Here is an 18,673-nt window from a genome sequence, read left to right on the forward strand (position 1 = left end):
TATCGGATTTGGCGTTTGGCTGTCAACAATAAACTTGCGGTGCCGCCGGGACGCGGAGCTACGAGGTCGAGTGAAAGCTCGTACGGCCGCTCCATAAACCGGTAGTCACCCCCCACCGTCCCTCCCTGGAAAAAATACTTTCATGTGAATACAGAGCCCACGGACGGAAGGCAACCATGTCCAATCTCAGCAAAAGCGGCACCAAGAAGGACACCAAAATGAGGATACGGGCCTTTCCTGTAAGTGCACACCGCAGTAGGTGCTCTGTCTGCCCGACAGGCGGTGACTCGATCACCGTGGTCTCGGCTGCCGGCTAACTGCTAGCAGGCTAACCAGCTGAGCAGAACATATGACTTGTCTATCCGTAAACAACGTGCAGCAGTCAGAATGTGGTCAAGTCGTCCCCGCTCGTGGTCGGTCGGTTGGGTGGCAGTTCTGTCATGTTGCCAACACAGTGGGAAGTTTCATTAATCATTGTCTTTAACGTTTAACTGCCTCACAACTACCCAACAACGTTAGCTAGCAGATCTGTCGCCTTAGCCGATTGCTAACTTTAGCACTGACTCTTTGACACTTGTTGTTTTGACTGTTTTTTTTGGGGGGGGGGGGTTCTTTAACGAATGCATGATGTCTTCGCCACTGAGCTTTACATTTGACTTGACTTTTGTGCAATAACGTGCCAGCTCAATTCCCAACTGTGTGCAAAGAACAAACGGCGACGTTAGCACAGCTGTAGATGGAGGCTTGGGGGAAACAAATTGAGGTGACCCAGCGGTAGTTCTGGGTTGCATTAGCGAGCTGGGTCAGTGGTAGATGTAAGTCTCGTTTCTGTCGTTAACTCGGTGTCAACATTGTGATTTTAGGATTCCTCTCGCCGTCCACCTGGCACTCCCTTTGTCTGCAAGTCACTGACAGACCTCATTTATGAACTGACCTCATTCTGCTTTAATTGAAATGTCAGTCCATCAGTGACCGGCTTGAGTGAGGCTGTTCATCAACCTGATACTTGTTTTCTTGCTCCTCTATGAGTCATGCTAGTCCTTTTTTTTTAATTTGTGTGACAGTGACAGTGGCCACATATGTGATTGTGTTAACACAGAGGACCTTTAGTTAGATGTGAAGCCTGTTGAATGTGTCCGAGTCCTGACAGACTGTCTGGTGGAGCAGCATCCCCGACATGCATGTGTTTGGGCTTGCCTGCTGAGAAGGAGCACGCATTGTTCCTCCTCACTAGCTGTTTGCCCTTATTAAGTTTAAAGCTTATTTGTAATTATAACGATGCGCCACAGCTCCGTACTCTGCAGAAATAGTTGTTTACACACCGTCTGTGGTGGCTGGCAAAGTAGAAATCGGGCTCCTGCATCACTTGTTCGTCGGCAAATACCAAAAAACATAGAAAATTAAAGTTACAGTATGTTTCAATAAGAAGCAAATAAGGACTGTACAGTCTCAGTGGATAATAGAGAACCTCAATCGAGTAAATACTAACTGACCTATATAATAAAAGGTTCTTCTCATAGTGTATAGATATTGGCATATATTTAATGTTACATCTACAACTAAACTACACAGAGGTGGGAGTCTATCTGCGTTGTGATGCTTTATTTAGGAACAAGATCCTCGCGTTGGTCTTCTGATGTGAGTCGTCTTATTCAACCTTTTACCGGCTACCTTTTGCAGATGACCATGGATGAGAAGTATGTCAACAATATCTGGGACCTTCTAAAGAATGCCATCCAGGAGATTCAGAGGAAGAACAACAGCGGCCTGAGCTTCGAGGAACTGTACAGGAACGCCTACACAATGGTGCTTCACAAACACGGAGAGAAGCTGTACACGGGCCTGCGGGAGGTCGTCACCGAACACCTTATCAACAAAGTAAGAGTTGCACAGGTTGCATGCATTTGCAGAAACACCAGGCAAAAGAGGATATTTTAGATCTTGAGGTTGCACACACGAGGTAATTACTCAGCTTGTAAACACATTAGTCGTTCTGCAAACTCCCTTAAAATCCTGATATTCAGCAAGCAAATGTGCTTCTTTGCTCCATCAAAGGAAAGCGGTGCACCTCTTCAGCTTGGTTCATTTGTCTGACACTTAAAGTCAAGTGATGAGACATTGATTGCAAATTGAGCTAAAACATGCTTTGTGCCCCTGCTTTTGTTTTAAAGTATTTGCGACTGCCATTTCACTCAAGTGTGTAGTAGATCATTATCGGTACATACTCGTCTTTAGTACGAGCTCCTGCTGGGAAACTCTAAGACTAGATCTCTATTTACAAAAGCTGAAATCCTAGTTGATACACGAACAGTTTGAGTAACAAAAGACAGCTGACACGTGGATAGTTACCTCAGTAAAAGATAAAGTCAAATGTGAATCAGTTTTTGATTGAAATATGGAATTAAAGTTAAAGTAGCTTACCTTTGCTGAACGCAATCTGTCGTAGGCTTCATGTTAACATTCATAATACTGCTTAGCCTGCGTATCAGCCTTGCAAAACTAAGCTACTGCCATAAAACATGAGCTGTCACCATTCACGGAGCAGCCTCGTGAGGAGGTTTGGGAATACGCTTTCCGAGGTTATTGCTCTTGTCTTGTGCGATGGGAGGTTCCCCGTTTCTGTGACTGGCCAGGAAAGTGCCCCGATTTCTGGATCGGGTCCTTGAGTTGTAATGTTGTGTTTTCAGCTGTCTGCTATTCTTTCATGAAACTGGGTTTGCCTCGTGAAGGAAATCCATTGTAAGAGAAATGGTAGACAAGTTAGATGGTGGTTAATTGGATTACTATGAGTAGTTAGTAAATAAAATGTAAGGGATGGCAGTCCAAAGCTGATCCTGTAACTAAGATTAATATGTTTTTAAATTCCTGCTGATAAGTTCGAGAACCCTTCAGTGAATGTTGTTCCCGAGCTGTCATTTGTTGTTTTTTGTTGCACGTAATTAGTAACAAATTACGCTCGGCAATGATATCAGTGAACGCTCAGCAGATACCCAATGAGCAATATTTCAGCGGCCTGCTGTTGAACAGCAGCCAGGTGGTTTAACAGCTTAATCGAACACACATTCTCCACTTGGCAGGTTTTAGTAAATTAAGCAGTCGGGGAACTTCAACTCACGGCAGTTCAAAGAGGAGAGAGCCGACACCCGAGTGTGTTTTGATTATCTAATGATGATCCAGATATTGGTTTCAAAAGAAAGACGGTAGTAGTGGTTTGCATGCAGACTCAAATCCTACAAACTTATCTCAGACACTGCAACCAAACTGACTTTATGAGATACTGTGAACCCGTTCCTCTGTGACAGGCACTCTACTTTCTCTTAGGCTGTATAATTGCATTAAGAATTCTTGAGTGAAGGATTTGGGGATGAGAAATCTCTTGGAACAACGACACTGTTTCAGTGTACACTCTCAGCTCAGGCTTATTTGCAGTGGTCCATCACGTCCGTCTGAATATATTATTATTATTAATATCAGAATCCAAATCGCCAGGTAGGTTTTCATATCCAAGGATTATTGATTAATACGACAGACCAGCAGCTTTAGAAATTGTCAGAACAGATGAACATGAGGTTCATCTTATCCGCACCAATACCGACCTCAACTTAAGGTTATAAGTAAATCACGAGTGTGCAGAAGGAGTCTTTGATTTAAAGCCATATTCAGATACATGGGCGAGCGTCCACCTCACACCTCAACGTTTGATCTGGCTGTGAATAGAAAGGAGTTGGTGAGTCTGAGGGTTGATCGTGTGCGTTAGTAAGAGCAGCGGTGATCATTCATCATCTGTCTGGAAGGAGAAAAACGAGGAGGTCGGTGTGCCCTTAAGAATCTTACTCTACAGAGACTCTTGCGATGCTGAGTCACACTGCAGTTTGACTGTTATCAAGCTGTTGTGTGCCTGACTAGTGGAGAAAAGGTATTAGAGAGGCAGCGAAGTAGAGTCGCATTAAAAGACTGCATCAACAAGATATCACAAAACTAAGTGTCAGCTGAACACAAGAGCGTTCTTTGTCTTCACCAAGGGGCTTTCAAGTTGTTTGTTGTTGTGCTCAGGCATTGTGTCATCACTAACACTGCATGTCCACCTCATTGCTGTTTGTTTGTTTCCCCCCCCCCAAAGGTACGAGAAGATGTCCTCAACTCCCTAAACAATAACTTCCTTCAGACCCTAAATCAGGCCTGGAATGACCATCAAACAGCCATGGTGATGATCAGAGACATCCTGATGTACATGGTGAGTAGCTGATGTTTACACAGCTCAGCAATGTCACTCTTCAGTGAGGAGAACACAACAGGCGTATACAAATGAATACTAATCGTCATTTTAGAAAAACTTGTAGATTTAAAGCAGGAGAACACAGTTATTGTCTGAGATACAACTATAAAAAAACAATACAATTTGCCTTTATTCTATAAAATACTTAACTTACTCTTAAATATTGTGATATTCACAGTATAATACAATTTTATGATTGTATCAGCAACTGTAACATTGGCGTAATGGCTTCTGGACGAGTCAAATATGTCAACCTGTGACATGATTCGCCTGTGTTCAAACAAACGTTCCTCTCTTTCATAGAACATGTCTATGCAGGGCTGTTGTTGTCAGTGCCAGAAACTGTGTGGAAATACACCGTTTATACATCAACACAGAACCGTATATGTATTTGAAAATAAACCTGAAACTGTTTTAAAGTGTATGTATTCAGTGTTTGTATTTAATTAAACAGCAGTTGAGCTTAAACCCACTTTAAGGGAAGACACAGAAACACATTTAACGTTGTTTAAAGTTGAGGGGAAGTATTCAAGGTTGTCCTTTTTGTGTGTTCGTCTCACAGGATCGGGTGTACGTACAGCAGAACAACGTAGAGAATGTCTACAACCTGGGCCTCATCATCTTTAGGGATCAAGTGGTGCGTTACGGCTGCATCAGAGACCACCTCCGACAGACCCTGCTGGACATGATCGCACGCGAGAGGAAAGGGGAGGTGGTGGACAGGTAGCCGGAGACTCACCGACAGTCATGTCATCATGCTATGAAGCCTAAGTTGATTTTCACTTTAAACAATTACAGAGCTATCAATCACATTTGTGTGTGGCTCGGTCACACTGACTCTGACTCTGTAGATGCAGATTTTAGGAAAATGCTGCATATTATACCTTCATCATAGCGTTTATTTCATTTGATTGTGCCTTTCAACTGTTGGTCTGCCTCTCCCTCTCCACCAGGGGGGCCATTAGAAATGCCTGCCAGATGTTGATGATCCTCGGCCTTGAAGGGAGGTCTGTTTATGAAGAAGACTTTGAGGCGCCGTTCTTAGAAATGTCTGCAGAATTCTTCCAGGTTAGTGGGAGAACATAATTCCCCTGACACGTCATTGTTTATCTTTTTATTTGGATCCCAATTATCTTGGCTGCAGCTTCCTTTTCTGGGGTCCATATGAATGAAAGGATTAACAACACAATTTATATAAATACTGTAGTATAGATAGGACAGATTGTTGTGGAAAAATGGCAGGAACTTGAAAAACAACATGTTTTCTTTTGCACTTAGATGGAGAGCCAGAAGTTCCTTGCGGAAAACAGTGCCAGTGTGTACATAAAGAAGGTTGAAGCCAGAATCAACGAGGAGATCGAGCGGGTGATGCACTGCCTGGATAAATCTACAGAAGAGCCCATCGTCAAGGTGGTGGAACGTGAGCTCATCTCCAAACACATGAAGACGATCGTAGAGATGGAGAACTCTGGCCTGGTCCACATGCTCAAAAACGGCAAGACAGACGGTGAGAGAGCTGCTTATGCTTCTGCGCCTTTTGGCGTTTGTAGTCGGTCAACGCTCTTTAGTAAACTGTGTTAAGAGACGTATATTTTCCTGGATCAGTAAATGCAGTCGCAACGCTCCCCTTTGCTCATGTCACAAACAATACGAGGAATGTACTTTTGAGTATTAGATTTAGACGAACCTGTGACTGTAGTGCCGTAGCTTCATAAAATATTTTCACACGAGTACTCTCAGAGGTGTTTTAGTTTACTCCGCACAAATAAGCCTCCTTCTCACCAGATGTCCGCTACTCGGTCCTTCTCAGTTGGTAGAAATATGTTCCTAACGTGTGTGTGTATTCGTGCATATCCATCACAGATTTGGCGTGCATGTACAAGCTGTTCAGCAGGGTTCCCAATGGGCTGAAGACCATGTGTGAGTGTATGAGCTCGTACCTGCGGGAGCAAGGAAAGGCCCTGGTGTCAGAGGAGGGAGAGGGGAAGAACCCCGTAGACTACATCCAGGTAAGACCACGGGGGGCGTCAGGAGATTAGAGTGCAGGGGTGTTATCGCTCGGTCTTGTGAATCTGCAGGAATATGTTGACAAATGTTCAATTAGTTTTGCTGCAGTTCTGATGTCACGAGCGCTCTGTTGAAGCACGCTATAACCTTCTACCGCATATATTTTAGGTGAACGAGAGAGACCTAACCTTGTTAGAGCTCAAGGAGTCGTTTCCACTGGCTCTGCACACATGCAGCACACCATTGCGTGCAGAGCTCTGACCATAATGTACTTCCATAGTCTCCCATCAGAGGATAACTGCTGCAACTCGCTGCCTTTGTGGCCACAAGCCATCATGGTCTCTGACCACACTGTGTCGTCGCACAGTACTGAAAAACTTATGAGGTCATTCAGGTCACTAGAGAGAAGGCGCTTTATTTTAAAGTCTTGTTATTTTCATCTAAAGCTCCTGTGTGAAACAGTTTCTGTTGTCTGCGGTTCCACTCTTACGTACCTGTTGTTGCAGACAGACTTTTATGAGACCGGAGCTGTAATTGCTGTGTTAAGCTACTGCACGCTGCTGTATTATCCCTCATCATCCTTGTCTCCTTTCCTACAGGGTTTGCTGGACCTGAAGTCACGTTTCGACCGTTTCCTCCAGGAGTCCTTCAATAATGACCGGCTCTTCAAGCAAACCATTGCAGGCGACTTTGAGTACTTCCTTAACCTCAACTCCCGCTCGCCCGAGTACCTCTCACTCTTCATCGATGACAAACTGAAGAAAGGAGTAAAAGGGGTAAGCCCGCTAATGCACTTTGTTTTCTTTAACAAAGTTACAATACACATTACGTAAATGATTGAAGCATGAATAAAGGTTCAGGTAAATGTGTTTGAGGCTATCTCCGCCAAAGATGTTGTGTCAGAAGGCGCCCGAAATAGGGGTCATTGGGGCCCCCCGTGAATTCCTGATATCTGTCAAGGTTGTGACGTTGCTCGAGGAGAAGAACAGGGCGCGGTTTCACACACACACACAGAGAGACAGACCTGCAAAATGTCAGGCGGACCGGTGCAACCAATGAAAATGTTTAGTCGCACTTGACAGATTTTTGGCCACACTCTGGAGACCTGCTTTAATGGACACATACTCTTATTTTAGGACACAACACAGATGTTTCTGTCCTGCTTATTCAGGGTTTTATACCACACTGCACCATAATGCCAAACCATGTACAACCCAAACAAGCAACGCTATTATCGGCATATTATTTATTATAAGTAGTGAATATCCTAATCATTTTGTAATGGGTAACCCACTGAAATAGCTTGCTGTGTATCCAAGGCGGTTAATGAGATTATTGACTCTGTTTTATGAGCATCCTATGTAATCTGCATCATTCGTGTGTTTTTTTTGTCCAGTTGACGGAGCAGGAGGTGGAGTCCATACTGGACAAGGCCATGGTGCTGTTCCGCTTCATGCAGGAGAAGGACGTGTTTGAGAGGTACTACAAGCAGCACCTCGCACGCAGGCTGCTCACCAACAAGAGTGTCTCTGATGACTCTGAGAAGAACATGATCTCAAAGCTCAAGGTGAGCGGGCGTAACCAAGTTCTGTCCAGTACAATAATGAGATTACTGTCACGATTTTGCACGAATGAAAAACTTGCAGCCTCTAGATGACAACTGGTTATCTATGAAACTTAGAAATGCTGTGATCTTGCCTGCAGGTATAGAGGTGTATGAACCCCTATGCAAAGCTTTGATTAACTAAATGTGCTCCTTCTTCTGGTCTCTGTTGCTCAGACCGAGTGCGGCTGTCAGTTCACCTCTAAACTGGAGGGCATGTTCCGGGATATGAGCATCTCCAACACCACCATGGATGAGTTTAGACAACATCTACAGACAACTGCGGTAAGGAGACGCTGCACGCCACGACTCATTCTGTCAAAATAATGAGCCCACCTGTGCGAGGCTGCTTGACTGAGTTACATAAGAACAATTATGCAGCAAACTATCCGTATCCTTGGAATTACATGGTGCTCATTTCTGTCTCTGTATCTGATTGTCATTGTAGTTTGCTTAAGCACTCACTGATTATTTGTGCACGTTTTTTCCTTAGTTTATAGCTAAAAGTCCTTTCAAACCTATTTTGAATTAAGCGGTTTTCAATTTGCGAGGATGCAACACAGTGATCTGTTTCAGATAAACAGCACATGCACCTTTTTTGTGTCATCAGCTGCTAGTTATTTTTTGTCTAATTAGGTTATTTCTATCTAACCTCATTGCACCAATAAACATCAGTGAGCCTCAGTGTGTGTGATCACATCAGCGTGGACTGAAACTCGATTGTGCGTCTTGTGTTTGTCTAACTTCAGGTGTCACTTGGAGGGGTCGATCTCACGGTGAGGGTCCTGACCACAGGATATTGGCCAACACAATCAGCAACACCAAAGTGCAACATCCCCCCTTCACCGCGACATGCATTCGAAGTCTTTAGAAGGTCAGTTGTACATTTAGGAGTTAATTGCTTTCATGTGTGAATGGTTTCATAACGGCACTTTGTTTTTAGACGATGTGTGATCCTAAAGGAAGAGTCTTACTCAGCCACATTACGTTTTTTTACAATATGAAGCTGACCAGAGTAACAACTTTCTTCATTTCCTGGTCATTTCTTGGCAATATAAGCTTGTGTGTATTGCTAGAATCTAGAATCATCATATTTCTGTATATTGCTGTGTTGTCATGGTCTTCTCCCCGGGCCTGTTGCAGAAAGTTCTAACACTTGAGTTGGATTCAATATGCTACATCGGCTATTTTTTAGAGGTTAACCCAGAGTGACTCCCCTCTGCTTGTAGGTTTTATCTCGGTAAGCACAGCGGCAGACAACTCACACTGCAGCACCATATGGGCTCTGCAGACCTAAACGCCACCTTCTACGGTCCCATCAAAAAGGTACGTGCCACTTGCAAATGTAAGAGCAGCGCATTTCTAAAATACGCAATGCATTGTCAATGGGGCACTTTTGTTTTGTTTCCAAAGGTTAGAGGTCTGAAAATGTTTTTCTAAGAAGTGTTTTTCCTTTTCAAAGTGTAAGTGGTACTTTTTAAATGTACTGCTAAAAATATCTTTTAAAATTGTAAACGCAAAGAGTAATGGACGCAGCTAAATGTTATTAATAATTGTAAAAACAACAAGTAATTGGTGCTCATAGAGATTTTTCTCAAGTAGTTGTGCTACTTTTTTATTTGAGCAACAGGGAAACCTACTATTGTGAGGACTTTCAGCAACAGAAAACCTGATTTCTTGTGGAAGGGAATTTTGAATCCTATTTTTAGATTTTGATCTTCTGCCCGAACATATCAAAAGGAGGACGGGTCAGAGGTTGTCGTGGGAGGAGCCCAGGTTACCGGCTCCAACACCAGGAAGCACATCCTGCAGGTCTCCACTTTTCAGATGACCATCCTCATGCTTTTCAACAACAGAGACAAATCCATCTTTGAGGTACACAATTTGACACCATACTGCCCTACGCAGTCTAACAGTGTGTTACGGTCCCCTAGTTAGACGAAAACAATTAACCGTGCCAAGAAAGACAAACATCCTGTAGATTGATGGTGGACAATTTCAGCAGGAAGAGGCACTTCTCATACAAGTTTCCGATTACCTGCTTTCCTCTCTCTGTTATGTCTTGCTTAATATTTGATTGTGATCCCGAACGTGATCCTTCAACCCTGTAGGAGATCCAGCAGGAGACGGACATCCCAGAGAGGGAGCTGGTGCGAGCGCTGCAGTCTCTGGCTTGTGGGAAGCCCACTCAGAGAGTACTCACCAAGGAGCCCAAGTCCAAGGAGATCGAGAATGGCCACGTGTTTACAGTTAATGACCAGTTTACCTCCAAACTTCACCGTGTCAAGATCCAGACAGGTACACAACATCATGTTTTCTTTAGTCTTACAGTAACAGGCGCCTTGTGCCGCACGCAGACAATGTAACAAAACAACAGAATATAATACCTTTCACCTCACATTTATATTATTTAACTTATTTGGGGAAAGTATATGTATGCCCCCGGTCACAGTACTTGTCTTTTGCATTTATTTTCCTTTCTGTTATGCACCACCTAGTGGCTGCTAAACAAGGGGAGTCGGACCCCGAGAGGAAGGAGACGCGACAGAAAGTGGACGATGACCGGAAGCATGAGATCGAAGCTGCCATCGTTCGCATCATGAAGTCCAGAAAGAAGATGCAGCACAATATTCTAGTAGCAGAGGTCAGTCAGCTCAACTGGTTGCATTTGCAAATACGAGTAGTGATGGTGATGATGGTGACAGGATGAAAAGTACGGTGTACTGATTTGTTCTTGTTTTTCCGTGTCTCCACAGGTCACGCAGCAGCTGCGTTCACGATTCCTTCCTAGTCCCGTAGTCATCAAGAAGCGCATTGAAGGACTCATTGAGAGGGAATATTTGGCACGAACACCGGAGGACCGCAAAGTGTACACTTATGTAGCATAAAACACGTGAATTCAATGAAAGCTAACAGCGAGTTGAGAGAAACTGAGAGCCTTGTTTTTTTGTGGACTGCTATGCGTTTGAATGAACTTGGAAGTGCTTTCATTATTGATTCTGGGAAACACTGGGAAGCTTAACTTTTCTTCCATTAAAAATGTGTAGAGGGAAAAAAAAGGTGCAAAAGATGGGGAAGTTTTCTAGATATATTAGATTTCTTCTGCTGAGAGAAATGAAAGGAGGGGATCTAGTTTTGTACAAAATCATGTTTCTTGTGGCCTTTGGAGAGAATCGGATGAGCCTGTTTGCCAATTAACTACGCGCTGTAGAGAACGAGCTGAAACATGTTAGAGCAAACATGCAGCTACATGGAGACCAAGAAAACATTTGAGTTCACTCCCCTGTTTTAAATGTCGATGTCAATGTGTTATGTTTTTTTTTTTTTTGTTGTGGCACATTGATGGCTGTACGTGTTAACAAAGACACTCTTGGCCTTTTTCCTCCTAGAGGATTTTAAATTTAAAGAAGAGGACAACGTGTTAACTGGTACAGACCTGGTTTACAACAACATTTTGAGTACTGGAGAGAACATGAAGAGTGCTTCATTTATGTTGAAAATCTGTCTGTTTTTTGAGGTTTTAATGTCTGATAAGAATTAAGCGCACCTATATTTAATGCCGTTTTCCATATTTGGGCCAGGTCTGTACTAGTGGTTAGAGATCAAGAGCTGTAGCTTCACGGCATGCTTTTATCTAATGGGTCAGTCGGGGGACTAAGACGCATAAAAGCTCCATAAATGGCGTTTGGTCTCTCGTGACACATTTTTCACTTCAGGCCTGCTGTATGATCGGCCAAAAAAAACCTATCTCCTCTCTTTGAACGGAAGGTTCCTTGTGGTGCAGCTTTCAAAGAGATTTTTTTGGATTTTTGGACCGGCGGAGCCAGTCTAGCACCATGTTCTAATGTGTACAAATTGTAAAATAATTATTGTACTCACTGCAAAGGTGGAATGTACAGGGCCTTGTTTTCATCATAGTAAATGTAGAATAAAAAAAATGAAGGGGTGGGATTTTCTTTTCTTTCTTTTCTTTCTTTTCTTACATCTTTCATGTGAAGGCCTTGGCAAAAGTCAGAGTTTGTCTCTCTAACCATAATTAAAGCTACGTTTAGGGTTCAAAATGAACTTTCTAGGTCTCTGGAGTACATTGTTTACTACAGTAGTTTGAGATGGAAGTGCAACTTTTACTTTTTCTTTCAAGAAAATTAAACCCAGTTCAAATGTGTAGTTTTATTTAAAGTGTTTTAAGAGAGGTGTGGATTCAACCGTATGTTCTGTTTGGAGGCTGTAGTCTGTTGTTGAATTATATTATGAGGTGTTTCTAATATCTACTCTGATATAAAATGTGTACAGAATCTTAGAAACGACACAAGCGCCACAAACTGCAGCCTTTAAAATGACCGTAAAGTTTAATCAACACCGTTCTAAAACTGAGATAAATAATATAGATTGACAAAATGTGTAATATACCCATGAAACTTAAAATAATGTTCTGCTTTTTCAGTTTATTTTTAGGTCATACTTTATTTCATAATGTTCTGTCAGCTCAATTAAACCAAATTATCTGACTAGCTGGTCTGAATCAACAGGCAAAGACTGAAATTATGAAATAAAAAACTGCTGAAATTAAACAGAAATTAAACAATTGTACTGTGAAAAGATGCATGATGAAATAACACTTCATAACCATGAGTTAGGATTTAAACATGTATAGAGTTAGTTCACCGTGTCATGGTTAAATTGTACATTATATACCTATTTATTTCATGTTGATTTGTTTAACATTGAACACACATTAAGGTAAGATGTGTTTTATTGGGACTGCATCAGTTTTTGATGGACTGTTTTTGCACCATGTGACTTATAAACTGGTGAGTGAGTGTTTTTCACAGGACTTGTCAAAACGCGGTGTGCTCCAAAAGCGAGTTTAATGCTCTTAACAAGGTATTAACGAAACAATGTCTTTAATGTTCAGGGTTTAGAGCGCCTGCCCTGCACGTTTAAATCTGTCCAGCCCTTCTGGACTGCCTCCTTTGTCTTCCTATGTTGTTAGACGCATGCCATCTGCTCCATGTTATTATATATGCGGCTTTAGACCGACAGCAGCACACACCTCCTGGGTCCCTTTCGCCCAGACTTCAGCCTCCTGGATGCATCTCCACTTTTTTGTTTTCTCCTACTAAACATCCAGTGTCTTTATTTTAACATAACTGTGCATGGTTTTCCCCTGACGTCAGCGTCCCAGCAAAAAGAGTCCCCCCTTCTTCTTCTTCTTCTTCTCCTCTTTTCACTGGAGCAGACTGTGGAAAGAAATCAAACGCGATGCTTCTCTTCGCCCTCAGTCCTCCGCACTGCTGCAAACAACGCCGCGCAAACTTTCTGTGCAGATGGCTCGACCAAGTGTGAAAGAAGAAGGCCGAGCAGCGTCTTCCGGACCATGTTTCGAGGGGTGTCGCTATTAAAGAGGTCCGACCATGAGAACGTGGACTCCGGAGATGAAACTGAGTGAGTCAACTTGTTTGTGTGTCAACGTCAAGCTAACGATGCTAACGTTAGCTGTAGCTGCAGCCACAATGGAAACTGTGACAGTAAATCGTAGAGGGGGGTTATCATTCCAAAACCAGCAACTAAACCGTGACCTTTAACCTCTTCGCACGTTACTACAGGTGTTTGCAACTGTTGTCCTCTTTAAGATGTTGTCTCCTAAATGTGTTTGTTGTCATGGTGACCAACGGTGGCTTGTTTTCCAAACCAACCGCCACAAGATGGAGACAGATGTTTGTCTCTTCCACCAGCCAGTGGACACCTCAATTAATCACTTTGTGTACCTTTTTTTGTATTGTGTGTCTTCTTAACTAGATCTGACTGCAGCAGGATGTCATCATCTGGCAGTAAGTATTCATTCACTCATACAGAAGTTTAAGAGTAGTTTAAAGTTGTCAGGAGACTCACAAGGGGACAGATTTATTACAAGAACGGTCAACATCGATACAGCAGAGGCCAAGGTATCATGATTTAATACGAGTCAAGCTCCAACAACCCCAAATACAACACTTCCCGTAGTGCAATTTCATAGTTATTAAGACTCAAACTTCATGCCACCACCAGCTCGGAAATAGTATGTTATATCACATTTATAATGTGGGTAATTACTAAATATAATGTAGGAAAAACAAACCCGTCAACTGTCTAGGAGTCGACAGTTTATAGTCTACTAGTGTTGATGAGACACACGCTAGAATAATGACCTCTCCATTTCCAAACACAGTGCATCACTGATTGTTTTGGCACTAAACTAAACACTAAACCACTAAAGACCGTCTGGAATTTGACGGTTGTAGTGTGACTACCTTTGTGACATTATACGACTGTTTTGACGAGCTGAGTCGCACAAGGAAACTAATCCTGATGTGTGAAACCGGAGTACCCTCTTTAACTACTACACATTTGTTATGGTTTCTACTTAAACATCTGTGCTGCCTGGTTTTTAGCACTTGCAAGTTTGCACCTGTCTGAGCTATCTTTGTACACTTATGTGCATTGTGTGTGTGTGTGTGTGTGTGTGTAACCCCAGTTCAGGACATGACCAGTCGGGTCAGGCAGCAGCAGCTCCTGCTGATGAACTTACATCTGCTGGCCAACCCCGGAGACTCACTGCTGCTGCAGCACACCCTGGATCGCCTCCTACGCTGGCTCTGCCCAAGTCTCCGTATCTTCCATGTGTCAGAGAGGGCCTCCCCATTCAGAAGTTACACCCGCCTCTGTTCTGTGTCAGGTAATGATCCTCCGCGTGTGGTCTTGCATTTATTATACTTACATCTGGTTATGTAAGTATTTAATTGATAGGGGTGCCAAACTCTGTTGTGCCCGTACAACCTCATTGCACATTGTGTATTTTTCCATAAATAGGAAAATAATCATTTCCACATGTAAGTACAAGACACCTCAAATGTTGTACTCTTAACTCAATACTACATTTACTCTGTATATGGAGTAAACATGCAATCCCACAGCGAGCTTCCCTTTGCTAGAATCTGTTTTTATTTTAGCTTGATTGAGAATAACCCTTTTAAAATGTCTCAGACTACCCTTCTGTGGCCATCACCTTCTTCCTCCACGAGGCCTATGGAGAGGAGCGAATCCTCAAAGTGCTGGACTTCTTTCAGCGCCCGCCCTGGCAGTACCACCACACCGAGACCTGCGGCAGCCGACCTGGAGGGATCTACATCACCTCCAGCACCTCCCCCTCCAATACCATGTTGCGGCCCTACCTCCTGCCCAGCAGAGACTTCTATAGTTTGGGTGCAGGCATGCCTGTGTGGGGGGTTCGACCGGTCCACTGTGGGGGAGAAATACTCCGCGTGACACTGTACAGCGGATACGACAACTATGAGGATGCCGTGCGGCTCTATGAGACGGTGCTGCAGCGACAGGCAGAGGAGCAAAAGACGGGCTTCTGCTGGTTCACTCTCCACACAGGTACATGTTAAAACAAGTGTTGCTTTTTTGATTTTTATAGTGTTTAAAGCAACACAAAATATCAGCTATTCATCTCAACAAGTGCAGCTTTAAGGCTCAGCTTTATTTGAATCATGATAAGATGAAAAGCAAGTGACCCATACTCACTTGTTCTCCACACAGAGCCCGGGCTGTGCCTGCAGCTGGCTTTAAAACAGTTGTCACCAGGGTCTCGGGTGGAGCCGTGCAGCTCCGCCGTGCTGCAGTTTAGCGTGGAAGAAATTGGGCAACTCGTCCCTCTGTTGCCCAACCCCTGTACCCCCATAAGCTCCTCACGCTGGCAGACAGAAGACCTGGATGGCAACAAGATTCTCTTCCAGGTAAGCGCAAATACGACTTAGTATTTAATTAGTAATTACTTCATAATTATCTCACAACGTAGAGAGTCCAACGAGCAGGATCTCTGTTCTGCTCAAATGTTATTCGCAGAACGGAAGCTTTTGTACACAATATGCAGCAGGACAGGTTGCTCGAGGGAAAGCAGCAGCAGCAGTTTGTGTTGCTTTTCTGTTTTCTGTTTCATGTTTTAGTTTGACAAACCGACGATTACTTAACCTGGAATAAATCAAAGAGCAGCTTTTCTTCCATTCACACTTATCTCACGGTAAACTAAGAGAGAAACATTTAAGAAGAACATTTAAATAAATATACAACATCAGTACAACTTAATTTTCATTATGCAAATCACACTTTATGAGATTTGCATGTGATACAAACCCCATTAAAATCATTGATTTAGACCAATCTCACAAGATGAAACAGCGTCAGCTCAATAATAGAAATGGAAAAATGTGGCATGTGGTTGCTGTCTGTCACCGAACCATCTCAAAGCTGTCAGAGTAGCCATATGTAAGATGCGTGTATGTTAATTATCTCAAAGTCACTTAACTTGACTTAAATCTCTGTAGTGTAAATCATAATCCCCCTCCTTCTGTCCTTCTGTCCTTCTGCAGGTGAAAACCCCGGCTCAACCCCAACGACCTCTGACCTGTGCTTTCCCCCTGACCTGCCCCAGCGTTTCCCCTCGAGGAATGCAGCTCAGGAGCTCGGGACAGGCCCACAGCCTGTCGCCCTGCAGCCTCACCACTCCCCTGCCCTGGCAAACACACCGGCAAGGTAAGTGCACAGAAGAGGAAACCGTGTTCACGGTGTCTGCGGGGTATTAAAAAGTCGATAAATCAATGAAGCAACAATTAAGGCCGTTAAAAATAATTAAAAAGTCTTAAATGCTATTTATCAAGGTGTTACATTTTGTATTCAAAAGCTTTTTTTAACTACGCTACAAACCATCATCGCGATGATGTCTCAAGACGTATTTATTAATTATTTATGTATAGTGGTCATACTGAAACAGACTTTACACATTGTTTCATAATTCAGGATAAAATCAAAGGATCATTACCAGGGAAATAATGGATCATATGTCAACAAAAACAATAATAAAATACATCCATTCATCAGGGTCAAGTTAAAAAAATGTGCAGACATTTTACAGAAGATTTTGTTGACTGCAAAGATACCATTGAAACATGTTATGTGTCGGCTCCATGTGTCTTTGGTTGTCAGCAGGCCACAGGCCGCGCAGTGACTCTCTCCTTGAGAAGCGTCATGGAGGAGGTGGTGGAGCGGAGAGCCAGGGATCAGGAAGCTGCTGTAGCACCCCTCCAGGTAGCTCCTGTTACTCATCACAGCGCAGCAGCCCTGCACCGCCCTCAACTACCAACCACCCGGACTCTCCTCTGCGCCCCTCCATCACCTGTTCTCTCTCCCACCTCCTTCTGGAAGAGGAGGAGGAGGAGGAGCCAGAAACCAACGTAGACACAGGAGTCCCCGTCTCACTTATGTCTGACACGGCAGTCAAAGCAATTGCTCGCTCTTCCTCCACGGACCTTTTGATGAATCTCCACTCTGAGAGGCTTCCAGCTGTTGGGGCTTCAGCTGCTGAGGGTCTGGCCAAGGAGCTGATTGAATGTCTGCCACGGACACACGTGCACCCTCAGGTCGCCTCCAGGACATGGGGCTCCGCTGGATGTACAGATGCAGCCAGGAAGGGCTGTGGCAGCAGGACTGTGGCAGCAGGACAAAGTCCCTCCAAAGGGCCTTTTGTGGAGAACAGGACTACTGCTGAGCTGCTGACAGCACGCGCAAACAACAAGGAGCCAGTGGATGAGTTCTTCATCTAAATGCCTGCTACTACGTCACATGCTGGGGTAAGAATATAACATATCACACGGTTGGACTGCGACAGAGGTTGGACAAGATGATGCACCTGTTAAAGTGGATCTGAAGCTATGCAGGAGGACACAGCTGTGTAGTCTGGATAAAGAGAAATCCTCTGGAGTAAAGAAACCAAAGTTCAGCTGCAGGTGACACTTTCCACTCAGAAATGACTTCAAATGGTTTAACTTGTCACATATGTTTCTACAATTAACAGTACAACTGTTTAAACAGAGCTGCCAAGAGAGCAGTGCAGGTAATAATATTCTTGAATGTTTAAATTACTTCTATATCTACTTATTTGTGCAGCTATTGTGCTAAAAATGTAGCCCTGTGAAAAGCACAACATGAAGGAAAAGTGTCAGAGTTCAGTTTATGTCTCTGTCGCATTACTCAGCTCGGCAAGCTAATGTTTTACTGCTCGATGCCTTTTGAAACAGATGATCTCAGCGTGAAGGACCTCTTTAATGTCGCTGAGATCTGATGTAGTCTGATTGCGCTCCACAGTGCAGCTCTGTCACAGGCTGAGTGAAAGTATAGCCGAGTAGCTTTTGATTCAATTTGTTTAAATGCACTTCAAATTATCTTTTATTCGTGTGTTAAAATGTACTAGACCTAGGCCCAATTACTGTATTGAAGAGGACATTCATCCTCAGATAGTTAACAGCATTTTCTAAATAACAACTTAAAGAGAACATTTAGACGTTTACAAAAAGAACTCTTGTAATATATGTTTTTGTAATAATAATTTAACCATTAGTATGTAAGGTGTCCTGTGACCTAGCACATGTTAATTACTGTAAGGCTATAAGCTGAGGGATCAGCAGACGGATACATTTAAGTTCAAACGTAACCGTGTGTTGAACTGGTTACAACAGATGGTCGTCAAACACACAACATTTTGGCACAGTGCACACGATCATTGTTGTGATCATAGCTGTTCAGTGACCGGTCTGACAACAGAGGATGTATTATTGTGAGGAGGGGAATGTTTCAGGAAACATTTAATGACCTTGTGAGTCTCTTCTTCTACACACTTTACTTGACATCTTTTAATTGTGGCCACGGACCTCCTAAATTGAACCCACTCACAGATAAACCTGAATCTGGCG

General features: G+C 43.3%; 2 protein-coding genes across 4 annotated transcripts; both read left to right on the forward strand.

The window, feature by feature from the left end:
• cul3b (cullin 3b) lies at positions 1–12,056 on the forward strand. Of its 3 annotated transcripts, none has more exons than XM_079165750.1 (16): positions 1–239; positions 1,681–1,878; positions 4,121–4,234; positions 4,839–4,999; positions 5,230–5,344; positions 5,555–5,783; positions 6,140–6,285; positions 6,883–7,059; positions 7,680–7,850; positions 8,064–8,171; positions 8,636–8,760; positions 9,116–9,212; positions 9,627–9,761; positions 9,998–10,184; positions 10,385–10,530; positions 10,643–12,056. In XM_079165750.1, the coding sequence occupies exons 1-16, from the start codon at positions 177–179 to the stop codon at positions 10,772–10,774; spliced, it is 2,304 nt and encodes a 767-aa protein (XP_079021876.1). In that variant the 5' UTR covers positions 1–176; the 3' UTR covers positions 10,775–12,056. The 3 variants fall into 3 exon arrangements, with proteins under 3 accessions (XP_079021876.1, XP_079021877.1, XP_079021878.1); XM_079165751.1 differs by having other exon boundaries at positions 9,630–9,761; XM_079165752.1 differs by lacking the exons at positions 10,385–10,530; positions 10,643–12,056 and having other exon boundaries at positions 9,596–9,761; positions 9,998–10,136.
• Positions 12,057–13,263: 1,207 nt separating this feature from the next.
• Positions 13,264–17,527, forward strand: fam124b (family with sequence similarity 124B; the record flags this gene model as incomplete). The annotated part of the gene is made up of 7 exons (XM_079166768.1): positions 13,264–13,331; positions 13,686–13,717; positions 14,401–14,601; positions 14,910–15,305; positions 15,468–15,664; positions 16,298–16,460; positions 16,914–17,527. 7 exons carry the CDS (start codon positions 13,264–13,266, stop codon positions 17,525–17,527), a joined length of 1,671 nt encoding a protein of 556 aa, XP_079022894.1.
• Between the last annotated feature and the right edge of the window lie 1,146 nt (positions 17,528–18,673).

The sequence above is a fragment of the Pholis gunnellus genome, assembly GCF_910591455.1.
Source record: "Pholis gunnellus genome assembly, chromosome: 9".
In the NCBI taxonomy this organism is placed as follows: Eukaryota; Metazoa; Chordata; class Actinopteri; order Perciformes; family Pholidae; genus Pholis; species Pholis gunnellus.

Bases quoted from the DNA above. Each gene is read 5' to 3' on its own strand.
- cul3b (XM_079165750.1), top strand. From the start codon at position 177: ATGTCCAATCTCAGCAAAAGCGGCACCAAGAAGGACACCAAAATGAGG. The intron at 4,235-4,838 runs GTGAGTAGCTGA...TTCGTCTCACAG, and splicing joins GAGACATCCTGATGTACATG to GATCGGGTGTACGTACAGCA. The intron at 6,286-6,882 runs GTAAGACCACGG...CCTTTCCTACAG, and splicing joins ACCCCGTAGACTACATCCAG to GGTTTGCTGGACCTGAAGTC.